This window comes from Staurois parvus, unplaced genomic scaffold (genome assembly GCF_062004578.1).
Source record: "Staurois parvus isolate SC_StPar_1 unplaced genomic scaffold, SC_StPar_1.0 ptg000235l, whole genome shotgun sequence".
Lineage (NCBI taxonomy): Eukaryota > Metazoa > Chordata > Amphibia > Anura > Ranidae > Staurois > Staurois parvus.
In genome coordinates, this window is record NW_028318031.1 from 5,871,380 (window position 1) to 5,884,387 (window position 13,008).

The 13,008-nt window shown below is 47.9% G+C and overlaps 1 protein-coding gene across 5 annotated transcripts in view; it reads right to left on the minus strand.

The window, feature by feature from the left end:
- Positions 1-13,008, minus strand: part of PCYT1A (phosphate cytidylyltransferase 1A, choline) — a 69,434-nt gene that overhangs the window by 20,994 nt on the left and 35,432 nt on the right. For all 5 annotated transcript variants that reach the window (XM_089680127.1, XM_089680123.1, XM_089680125.1 and 2 more), the window contains one exon: positions 11,439-11,538. In XM_089680127.1, the coding sequence (XP_089536253.1) occupies positions 11,439-11,538 (100 nt within the window). The remainder of the gene's footprint in view (positions 1-11,438; positions 11,539-13,008) is intronic.

Genomic DNA, 13,008 nt, shown 5'->3' on the forward strand with positions numbered 1-13,008 from the left:
ACAGGGAATACCTTTATCCGCTTTTAACATCAGGAAATCTGTGATGGCCTTTTGCTGTTCGTAAAGGCGGTCTAACATATGTAGGGTTGAATTCCACCTTGTTGCAACGTCACAGCATGAGGAGTCGGTATAGGGGCCCATGGCAAATTAGGGGCCTGGCAGCAGCTATGGGAGGCCCGTAATCTGCCAGCACCCTATGTCAAAAAATTATACACACCAGCAGTGTGTGAGGAGACCTGAAAGTGGCACATGGCAGAGTGTGGCGATGGAGACAGCAGCAATGGGAGGCCGTACAGGGACCCATGACAGACTCTGGACCTGGCAGCAACATGAGGAGGCGGTATATAGGGGCCTATGGCAGATTAGGGGCCTGGCAGCAGCTATGGGAGGCCCTTAATCTGCCAGCACCCTATGTCAAAAAATTCAACACACCAGCAGTGTGAGGAGACCTGAAAGTGGCACATGGCAGAGTGTGGCGATGGAGACAGCAGCAATGGGAGGCCGTACAGGGACCCATGACAGACTCTGGACCTGGCAGCAGCATGAGGAAGCGGTATATAGGGGCCTATGGCAGAATAGGGGCCTGGCAGCAGCTATGGGAGGCCCTTAATCTGCCAGCACCCTATGTCAAAAAATTCTACACACCAGCAGTGTGTGAGGAGACCTGAAAGTGGCACATGGCATGAGAGACTCTGGACCTGGCAGCAGCATGAGGAAGCGGTATATAGGGGCCTATGGCAGATTAGGGGCCTGGCAGCAGCAATGGGAGGCCCATAATCTGCCAGCACCCTATGTCAAAAAATTCTACACACCAGCAGTGTGTGAGGAGACCTGAAAGTGGCACATGGCAGAGTGTGGCGATGGAGACAGCAGCAATGGGAGGCCGTACAGGGACCCATGACAGACTCTGGACCTGGCAGCAACATGAGGAGGCGGTATATAGGGGCCTATGGCAGATTAGGGGCCTGGCAGCAGCTATGGGAGGCCCTTAATCTGCCAGCACCCTATGTCAAAAAATTCTACACACCAGCAGTGTGTGAGGAGACCTGAAAGTGGCACATGGCAGAGTGTGGCGATGGAGACAGCAGCAATGGGAGGCCGTACAGGGACCCATGACAGACTCTGGACCTGGCAGCAGCATGAGGAGGCGGTATATAGGGGCCCATGGCAGATTAGGGGCCTGGCAGCAGCTATAGGAGGCCCATAATCTGCCAGCACCCTATGTCAAAAAATTCAACACACCAGCAGTGTGAGGAGACCTGAAAGTGGCACATGGCAGAGTGTGGCGATGGAGACAGCAGCAATGGGAGGCCGTACAGGGACCCATGACAGACTCTGGACCTGGCAGCAGCATGAGGAAGCGGTATATAGGGGCCTATGGCAGATTAGGGGCCTGGCAGCAGCTATGGGAGGCCCTTAATCTGCCAGCACCCTATGTCAAAAAATTCTACACACCAGCAGTGTGTGAGGAGACCTGAAAGTGGCACATGGCATGAGAGACTCTGGACCTGGCAGCAGCATGAGGAAGCGGTATATAGGGGCCTATGGCAGATTAGGGGCCTGGCAGCAGCAATGGGAGGCCCATAATCTGCCAGCACCCTATGTCAAAAAATTCAACACACCAGCAGTGTGAGGAGACCTGAAAGTGGCACATGGCAGAGTGTGGCGATGGAGACAGCAGCAATGGGAGGCCGTACAGGGACCCATGACAGACTCTGGACCTGGCAGCAGCATGAGGAAGCGGTATATAGGGGCCTATGGCAGATTAGGGGCCTGGCAGCAGCTATGGGAGGCCCTTAATCTGCCAGCACCCTATGTCAAAAAATTCTACACACCAGCAGTGTGTGAGGAGACCTGAAAGTGGCACATGGCATGAGAGACTCTGGACCTGGCAGCAGCATGAGGAAGCGGTATATAGGGGCCTATGGCAGATTAGGGGCCTGGCAGCAGCAATGGGAGGCCCATAATCTGCCAGCACCCTATGTCAAAAAATTCTACACACCAGCAGTGTGTGAGGAGACCTGAAAGTGGCACATGGCAGAGTGTGGCGATGGAGACAGCAGCAATGGGAGGCCGTACAGGGACCCATGACAGACTCTGGACCTGGCAGCAGCATGAGGAAGCGGTATATAGGGGCCTATGGCAGATTAGGGGCCTGGCAGCAGCTATAGGAGGCCCATAATCTGCCAGCACCCTATGTCAAAAAAATCTACACACCAGCAGTGTGTGAGGAGACCTCAAAGTGGCACATGTTTGAGGCATGATTCATGGCGGATTTAGTCAGTTGTGTCAGGAACTGGTGGTTTGAAATCCAGACTAATCCACGCCTGATTCATTTTCACAAACGTGAGTCTCTCCACACTTTGGGTGGACAGTCGTGTCCTCCGCGGAGTTACAATACCTCCTGCCGCACTAAACACGCGCTCCGATGCCACGCTACTGGCTGGGCATGACAGCCTTTCAAGGGCAAATTCAGCTAGTTGGGGCCAAAGGTCAAGTTTCGTTGCCCAGTAGTCAAGGGGATTGTCTACCTCGGTTGGCAGGGTGCTGTCCAAGTAGGCCCAAGCCTGTTGTTTGAGGTCCTGCTCCAGGTCCACCTGATGCTGCTGCTGCTGCTGCGGCTGGTTAGTAGTTTCCTCACTGCGCTGGTGAAGAAAGCTACTCATCATCGACTGCAGACTGAGGCAGCTGCTGCTGGTGGAGCTGCCACTGCTCCTACCACCCCACCCCTCCCCTGCTGCCATGGCAGCGGAACGCGAGCGCACAGGGCCCACAGTGTCTGAGGATGGACGTTGGCGCAGACAGGCAGAGACCAACTGACTACATAGGTGGTTTTTATAGTACGTTATTTTGGCCTCCCTCTCAGCAGGTGTGAAAAAGGCCACCATTTTGGAACGGTAGCGAGGGTCCAACAAGGTGGACAGCCAAAAGTCATCCCTCTGTCTGATGGTTATTATTCGGCTGTCGCTACGCAAGCAACCGAGCATGCTATGGGCCATTTGTGCCAAGGAATGCGAGGGACTCCCTGCCTCCATCTCCACAGCATACTGCCACGGTGCGTCTGGGTCCTCTGTCTCCTCCTCCTCCTCCTCTACCAGATGCTCCTGCTTCTCCACTCCTGTCCGCTGAGTGGAAAAACCACCCATTTCACTCAATAATTCCTGAGCACAAATGTCCTCCTCTACCTCCTCCTCTTCTTCCTGTCCTGCCCCCACAGGGGTCATGTGGCGTTGAGATCTGTGCGCCACGTCTACCGCACCCTGACCAGCCATTGTTAACAGCATTTGTTCAAGGACGTGCAACAGAGGAATGACGTCGTTCATCCCATAGTCCTGCCGACTCACGAATAGCGTGGCCTCCTCAAAGGGCCTGAGCAAGCGGCAGGTGTCACGCATGAGCTGCCAATGGCTGACATCTAAGTTACACAGGGGAGTACCTTTATCCGCTTGTAACATCAGGAAATCGGTGATGGCCTTTCGCTGTTCGTAAAGGCGGTCTAACATGTGTAGTGTTGAATTCCACCTTGTTGCAACGTCGCAGATCAGGCGATGCTGTGGAATTCCGTTCTGCCGCTGCAGCTCAATGAGGGTGTTCTTTGCGGTGTAGGAATGGCTGAAATGCATGCACAGTTTACGTGACATTTTAAGGATGTCTTGCAGTGGGATGGTGGATTTTAAGAACCGCTTGACAACCAGATTGAACACGTGAGCCATGCATGGCGCATGGCACAACCTTCCTTGACGCAGAGCAGACACCATGTTCTTTCCGTTGTCGGTCAACATGGTTCCGATTTTCAGTTTGCGCGGAGACAGCCATCTGTCGATTTCTCTGTTCATTACACTCAGAAGTTCCTCCCCTGTGTGACTACGTTCGCCAAGGCATACCAGGTGCAGAACAGCGTGACACCGTTGCGCCCTGCACATGTGATATGCCGGTCGGGTAATGGGACTTGGCACGGGGGTGGCGGCTGAGGACACGGCGGAAGAAGAGGTGGTAGAGGCGGACATCTTTGCCGGACCAAGGACGTGCAAACGTGGAGGCAAAAGCGGCGTGACCTGTCCAAGTTGCTGGTGCGGCTGTGACGGCACCACGTTCACCCAGTGGGCCGTAAATGACATGTACTGTCCCTGACCGTAGTTACAGCTCCACACGTCGGCGCTGCCGTGCACTTTGGCAGAGACCGACATGCTCAAAGACTGGCCCACCATGTCTTCTACATGTGAATGCAGGGCTGGCACTGCCTTTTTGGCGAAGAAATGACGGCTTGGCACTCTCCACCGCGGCGCGGCACAAGCCATCATTTCTCTGAAAGGTGCTGAGTCCACCACTTGGAAAGGGAGGGACTGCAGCACCAGCAACTTGGACAGGAGGACGTTCAGCTTTTGCACCGTCGGGTGCGTGCTCGCAAACTGTTGTCTCTTGGAAACGGATTCCAAGAAAGACTGCTGACGGAATCCGTGAAGAGGAGTAGCAGGAGAAGGAGCATCTGAACGAGCGGAAGATGCCAACGAGCGACAACTCCCCTCAGCAGAGGTGTTGGAGCCTTGACTGGCTGATGGAGGGCGATTGACGTCGGGTGACGGAGCAAGTAACGGAGCGGGTGATGGAGCGGGGGCTGGGGCGGGCAGAACCGCCGTATCTTTATCACGGTTTTCCCAGGCCACCAAATGGCGACGCTGCATATGCTGCCGCAACGCTGTAGTCCCAACATGGGCCCCCTGGCCACGCTTGACTTTCTGGCCACATAGTCGACATACGGCTACGTTTACTTCCTCGGGCGGCTTGACGAAAAATTGCCACACCGCCGAGTAGGAAACTTTGCCCCCGATACTCCTCACTGGCTGACTGCTGCTTCCTCCGTGCACACCGGCACCACTACTGGCCGTGGTGGTAGGCTGCAGTGGAGCTGGTGCTCTACTCCGTGGCCGTTTGGCTCCACTGACACTGCTGCGACCCTGCTGCTGTCTCCTGGGCAACCCACCGACTGTTTTGCTCGCTGCCAAGCTGCCACCCTCTTCTCCTGATGATGCGGAAGAAATTGCCTGATGACGACGAGGCTGCCAAGTGCGATCAACCTCCTCATCATCAAGTAGGGTCTCCGCCTCACTACTAGCCCCCTCGGCTGCGTCTGGGTCAGGAGACAGACCTGTCTCTAGACCGGCTACCGAGCCACTCTCCTCGCCACTACTTCTTCGCCTGGCTGCTGAAAAGGCGGATGTCTCCCCCCGTTCCTGACCGCCCTCTGTTAGCTCTTCCTCACTGTACAGTGGGGCTGAGCCCACAGCATGCGATACTTCGCTTGGTGAGGGAACACCAAAGGACAGGGGCAGGTAGAGGACACGTGATTTCAGTGGGCTTGGTCCCGGGCCATGCCAACTAACGGTTGTGTCTGACGTACCCACCGACCGTTGGCTGTAGGTGTCAGAGGTGACCTGGGAAGAGGAAGACGACCGAGCCAACCAATCGACGACGGCAGGGTTGTCGGTGGAGACACGACCGCTGGATGACACCGGGAGCACTGGCCTCTGGCTGCGAATAGTGCTGCCTCGACCCCTTCCTCTGCTGCCACGTCTGCTCGCTCCTAAAACATTGCCTCCTCTGCCACTCCTCTGCATGTTGTCTGACATACTCTTTAATTAAACGATTATGTGTCCCTGAGTAACAATTCTGTGTCCCTGAGTAACAATTCTGTGTCTGTGCGAGTAACAATTCTGTGGCCCTAAGTAACAGTTCTGTGGCCCTCAGTAACAATTCTGTGGCCCTGATTAACAGTTCTGTGGCCCTGATTAACAGTTCTGTGGCCCTCAGTAACAATTCTGTGTCTGTGCGAGTAACAATTCTGTGTCTGTGCGAGAAACAATTCTGTGTCTGTGCGAGAAACAATTCTGTGTCTGTGCGAGAAACAATTCTGTGTCTGTGCGAGAAACAATTCTGTGTCTGTGCGAGAAACAATTCTGTGGCCCTAAGTAAAGTTTCTGTGGCCCTAAGTAACAATTCTCTGGCACTCAGTAACAATTCTGTCTGTCCCTGAGTAACAATTCTCTGGCACTCAGTAACAATTCTGTCTGTCCCTGAGTAAAAATTCTGTGGCCCTAAGTAAAGTTTCTGGGGCCCTGAGTAACAATTATCTGGCACTCCGTAACAATTCTGTCTGTCCCTGAGTAACAATTCTCTGGCACTCAGTAACAATTCTGTCTGTCCCTGAGTAAAAATTCTCTGGCCCTAAGTAAAGTTTCTGTGGCCCTGAGTAACAATTCTCTGGCACTCCGTAACAATTCTGTCTGTCCCTGAGTAACAATTCTCTGGCACTCCGTAACAATTCTGTCTGTCCCTGAGTAAAAATTCTGTGGCCCTAATTAAAGTTTCTGTGGCCCTAAGTAACAATTCTCTGGCACTCAGTAACAATTCTGTCTGTCCCTGAGTAACAATTCTCTGGCACTCAGTAACAATTCTGTCTGTCCCTGAGTAACAATTCTCTGGCACTCAGTAACAATTCTGTCTGTCCCTGAGTAAAAATTCTGTGGCCCTAAGTAAAGTTTCTGTGGCCCTAAGTAACAATTCTCTGGCACTCAGTAACAATTCTGTCTGTCCCTGAGTAACAATTCTCTGGCACTCAGTAACAATTCTGTCTGTCCCTGAGTAAAAATTCTGTGGCCCTAAGTAAAGTTTCTGGGGCCCTGAGTAACAATTATCTGGCACTCCGTAACAATTCTGTCTGTCCCTGAGTAACAATTCTCTGGCACTCAGTAACAATTCTGTCTGTCCCTGAGTAAAAATTCTCTGGCCCTAAGTAAAGTTTCTGGGGCCCTGAGTAACAATTCTCTGGCACTCGGTAACAATTCTGTCTGTCCCTGAGTAACAATTCTCTGGCACTCAGTAACAATTCTGTCTGTCCCTGAGTAAAAATTCTGTGGGCCTAATGAAAGTTTCTGTGGCCCTAAGTAACAATTCTCTGGCACTCAGTAACAATTCTCTCTGTCCCTGAGTAACAATTCTCTGGCACTCAGTAACAATTCTGTCTGTCCCTGAGTAAAAATTCTGTGGCCCTAATGAAAGTTTCTGTGGCCCTAAGTAACAATTCTCTGGCACTCAGTAACAATTCTGTCTGTCCCTGAGTAACAATTCTCTGGCACTCGGTAACAATTCTGTCTGTCCCTGAGTAACAATTCTCTGGCACTCAGTAACAATTCTGTCTGTCCCTGAGTAAAAATTCTGTGGCCCTAATTAAAGTTTCTGTGGCCCTAAGTAACAATTCTCTGGCACTCATTAACAATTCTGTCTGTCCCTGAGTAACAATTCTCTGGCACTCGGTAACAATTCTGTCTGTCCCTGAGTAACAATTCTGTGGCCCTAACTAGCGTTTCTTTGTCCCTAAGTAACAGTTCTGTGGCCCTCAGTAACAGTTCTGTGTCTGTGCGAGTAACAATTCTGTGTCTGTGCGAGTAACAATTCTGTGGCCCTAAGTAACAGTTCTGTGGCCTTCAGTAACAATTCTGTGTCTGTGCGAGTAACAATTCTGTGGCCCTAAGTAAAGTTTCTGTGGCCCTAAGTAACAATTCTCTGGCACTCAGTAACAATTCTGTCTGTCCCTGAGTAAAAATTCTGTGGCCCTAAGTAAAGTTTCTGTGGCCCTGAGTAACAATTCTCTGGCACTCAGTAACAATTCTGTCTGTCCCTGAGTAACAATTCTCTGGCACTGAGTAACAATTCTGTCTGTCCCTGAGTAAAAATTCTGTGGCCCTAATTAAAGTTTCTGTGGCCCTAAGTAACAATTCTCTGGCACTCAGTAACAATTCTGTCTGTCCCTGAGTAACAATTCTCTGGCACTCAGTAACAATTCTGTCTGTCCCTGAGTAACAATTCTGTGGCCCTAATAACGTTTCTGTGGCCCTAAGTAACAATTCTCTGGCACTGAGTAACAATTCTGTCTGTCCCTGATTATGAATTCTGTGGCCCTAACTAGCGTTTCTTTGTCCCTAAATAACGATTCTGTGGCCCTCATTAACAAGTCTGTGTCCCTGAGTAATGGTTCTCTGTCCCTAAGTAACTTTTCTCTGTCCCCAATTATCGTTTCTGTGGCCCTAACTCTGTCCCTGTCCCTAGTACAGAGCGGTCTGCCTCTGTTCAATAACTGCAGGCAAATGAAGAATTCCAAAATGGCCGCTATTTATAGCTCGACCATTACACAGTGCTGGCTGGCTGGCTGCTGATAGGCTGATGCGATCACATGTAGTTGAGGCATGCATTATGGGTCAGCGCGCCTTGTCTGCGCGCCTTCCCAGACATCCCCGCTCCGTCGCCGCACATGTCAGCCGCCATTTTCTGAAAAATTTCGATTCGCGCGTCCGAATTAGGCTATTTTTCGGATTCGGCACGAATCGAAATTTTTCAGATATTCGACTCGAATTCCACTTCGGATACTTCGATTCGCTCATCTCTAGTAGTAGTCACTGAACAATTCATAACACACTGGTATGAATTACTATGCAATCACACAATATTTTAAATGGACACATTACTTGGTCAAGTGTAAGCTAAACATGGAGCTTGACAGTATAGGATTCTAAAACAACTGGGACTGATTTGTATCATGTGGACATACAGTGGAGGCAAAATGCTGGCTGAACTTGGACGCAGAGGAGGGGGACAGAGGAAGCAGAATGGCAACTGGATGTTGATAGTGGAGCACATAGAAAGAGGATGAAGAGTGGAACTGCAGATAACCAAGGAACATTAGGAGAGACAAAGAAAGGATTCATAGTTGGCCAGGACAGAAAATATGTCAGAGGCAGAGTGTCAACTGGAGCAGGGAGAATGAAAAAAGGCAGAAACTAGATGACCATGGACAGAAGGAAAATAGGCAGGGCTGACCAGAATAGGGAGAGGAGAGAGATGAGGCACAAGTGAGATGATTATGAACTGGGAGAAGAGAGAAGGCAGTGGGATCTGATCATGGACAACAGATAAGAGAAAGAGTATGAAAAAATCATGAACTATTAGGAAAATCAGTAAAGAATATAGTGTGGAGAGGTAGAAGTTGCCAAAAAAAAAAAAATGCATACACTGGGGTAGAAGAGATCCGTCAGAAATCAAGGAAGGAGGAGTAAGATGCCAGAGAACTCACTGCAGACAAACCGGGATGGACTAGTGAAGTTACATCACACAGTGTGTTTGCAAATGTGACAGAAGCTAGTGTGAACAATGAGAAAAGAGGTGAAACATAGGGCTGTGGAGGATGTTTAGCATTGTGGACACTACCAAGGGAAAAACATGCAGTCGGGACTAGAAGGATAAAAATCTCTTATGTCACCATTGCAGTACAAAATTACAGAAGGACTCAGAGGAGGTGTATATGCTTTCATGCAACATTCCTTGTTGCAAACTCCAGCCCCAAATGACAGGGAAAGTTACAATTTCCTTTGACACCATACAGGGTAAAGGGCTGAAATGGAAATGTCCTGTGATCATGTAACCAGGGCTGAGGATTATGTGATGTAAGCAGTTGAACAGAACTGAGAATTGTGTGCTCCGAGCATCTGACCAGGACTGAATGCGCAAATCTAGAGGTTTCACTATACCCTGCACAATCACAGGACTTGCAGTGTCAGAGTGTACATATATGTAGTATAGATATTAGTACTGTAAGCCTTAAAAAACAGAGAAATGCAGAATGGCAGACAGCATGTTTCACGGTACTACTATAAGTAACTGGTCAGTGCAGTGCTTGAAATAACTAAAGCACAACAGTGTAGTATAACATTTATCATTTTACTTTTCAAAAAGGACAGTATATGCTGAAGTTAGAGATGGAATATTACCTCACTAAAATAATGAGCTATAGAGTGATTTACTACTTAGAGGAAGGTTACGGAATTGTGAAGTTCTTACTTGCTGGGTGGCAAGACAGTGTACAATGGAGCAGGAAATTACAAAATAGTTTATAGGTTACAAAAGCGCTAAGTAAAGCGCTGTTGTAATGTAGGACTGCTAAGCTACTGCATTCAACAGGCAATGAAACTGGTGAACAACTGTCACCTGACACTTTGAAGGATAAAGTTCACCTTCCAACACAATATAATAAACACAGATTAATTTTGCAGGTTAAAAAAAAAAAAAAAAAAAAGTGAATTTATTATTTTTTGTTTTGGGTGCCTGGAAAGCATTGCACGATCGACAGAAGGTCTCTGATGCTATGCAGGTCTCCTGCAGACCTGTCAGTATCTGCTTCCTCGTACCTCAGTAGTCCATTGAGAACTACAAGCTAACAGCCTCAAAGGCTACCAGGATTTGTGGTTTTCTCATTCGCAAAACACTGTGAATGAGTGATACGGCCGAGCATTTATTTATTTTTTTAAGTTGTGACAGCTAGCAGAGGGAGAAGATCCTGTGCTAGCTGTCACAATGGTGGGTCGGGGGCCGGTCTGTTCATAACATGTCACGAAAGGTGAACTTATCCTTTAACCACTTGCCGACTGCAGATAGCTGAATTACGGCTTCACCGTGGCCTGCCAGTTCTGGGAGGGTGTCATATGACGTCCTCAGCACCCAGTGATCTCCGTGATCGCTGTGTCTTACGGACACAGCTGATTATGTGATGTGGTAAAAGGCCAATCACAGCAGCCTTGTACCACATGATCAGCCGTGTCCAATGACATAGTAAATTACCAGTAAATGGAGTTGCCGGCTGCACTTTCCTCACACTGTCACAGTGTGAGGAAAGTACTGCCGATAACCGGCAGTTGTCAGAGGACGGACCGGCATCGATCAGGGCACTGATGATCAATGCCCTGATGATCAGTGCCCAGTAGTGCCGCCCGTCAGTGCCACCTCATCAACACACATCAGTGAAAGAGAAAAAATTACCTTTTATAATAATAGAATACAAAATTTTTTATTTTTTTGTTTATAGCGCAAAAAATAAAAAACACCCAGCGGCGAGTAAATACCACCAAAAGAAAGCTCTACTTGTGTAAAGGAAAAAAAAAAAAAAAAAAAAAAAAGATAAAATTTTCATATGGGTGCAGTGTTGCATGACCGCGCAATTGTCATTCAAAGTGCGACAACAGTGAAAGCTGAAAATTGGCCTGGGCACGAAGGGGGTATAAGTGCTCGGTAGGCAAGTGGTTAAACAACACATACATTTCTTCTGTAAATAAGCAGATGAATGTCATCTGCATACCTCAAGCTGCTGAAAGGTCTGATTTCTGTTGCTGCAAGGTGCCCTGAAAGCCCCTTGATTCAATACTTTACATACCAAAAATTTGGACCTAAGAACACCCCAACACGCCTCCCAATGAAATGCAGGCCTCAACAACCTATTGTGGAGACAGTGCACCATAGAAAGAGCAGAAAGAATTCCTCACTGTGGCCATAGCTGAAACTTGGTATTCACATTGCTTCCATGGGTGTCCTTAGATTGTAAAAATATAAATACTTACGTGGAGTCCCCCTTTTAGCTTCTTCCATTGTTACTCTTGTGTATGGCTTTTCGTGGTCAATCTGTATTTCATCTGAGAACGGTGCAGGCTCACTTACACCCTGCAAAAGTAAATAATTGTATTAATTATTGCATACCAGAAACAGTAGCAAATAAAATGGCCACAGTGTACCTACATATTCTTTGTGGGCCACCAGTTCTTGATTGCATAAGCATCAGTTTCAGACTCACCCCTATGGAAGAATTGTGACCTGTGGTTTTCTAGAGGGGAGACTGAAGAGTGCCGGATTTGTTTATAAGTCCAGCAAACACGCCAAATAAACAGCAAAGCATTGCTAATAATGTGCTTCATTTAGGTATCATCAGGTGGCTATTAAAAGTTTGCAGTCAGCTTTAGGCAACAACTGACTTTCGCATGTCAAAGAGACATAACAGAGTTTTTGTTCTGGATTCTGAGGCCCTTTATCACCAGCCAGGATTCCAACTGGCAGGAAATGCTCCCCATGGCCATTATGACAGGGTGTCATACTCCACTTGTGGTATTCTAGACAAATGAACAAAATGAGATTCTAGTGGTATCGGCATGGCATCATTAAAGTGTTGCTAAACCCACAACAGTAAAATAAGTCTGTATGCAGTAAAACATGCTTGTTATGCTCACTGTGCAACCTAAGGGGTTAATCCTCTGCATTGTGTAAAAAGACGGTTTGATCCAGTCTTCTCTGATCCTCCCCTTCTACTGTCCCCAATCCATCTGCTGATAGAACAGAGCCTTGGGCAGGCAGAACATGCTCAGTTTGAGGTGTATTGCTAGAGAGTTTTTTTTCTTGGGAGAGCGCATGTGATCAGCACAGGGCCAATCAGCACTGTCCAGACACAGGGTTAAGGGTTATGCAGCCTCATAGGTCAATCAGGGGAGAATGAAAACTTGTCCTTCAATCTTTAACTAGTGTTCTGCTGGACACTGATAGAAGAAGTCACAAGACTGCTTTAACTGCTGACAAAAAAAAAAAAAAAAAAAGTGTTTAACAGTTTGTTTTTTTTTTTTAATAAATATAGTGTTTACATTGCGGTGTGATTCCTGTGCAATTCACATATGGTTCAAAATGTGAACCTAGGCCAAATTAGAGCATGACTTGTATAGCAAATTGTATATGAATATATATTTATTTATATTTTTTTAGTTGATTGTTTTTTTCTTTTTTTTTTTTTTACACAAATATGGTGTTACCCCTTATATTCTGTTTAGGAGTAAAGAAAAAATAAATGTTAGTTTAATTTTAGACCATCAGATTGGTTAAACGGTATGAATTTTAACTATAAAAAATTGTATATTTGTAACCACTGTGTATATGTTAGGTGTCTAAAAACTGGATTCTATATACTTACCTGTAAAATCCATTTCTTGGAGTGCATCACGGGACACAGAGCAAGCTATTCATGACTATGTGGGTTATAGGCCACCCATAGGTGAATGGACACTGGCCAACCAAATTAGAGAGGAGGTCCTCCCCTATATAACCCCTCCTATACAGGAAGTACCTCAGTTTTTGTAGCAAACAATAACATTC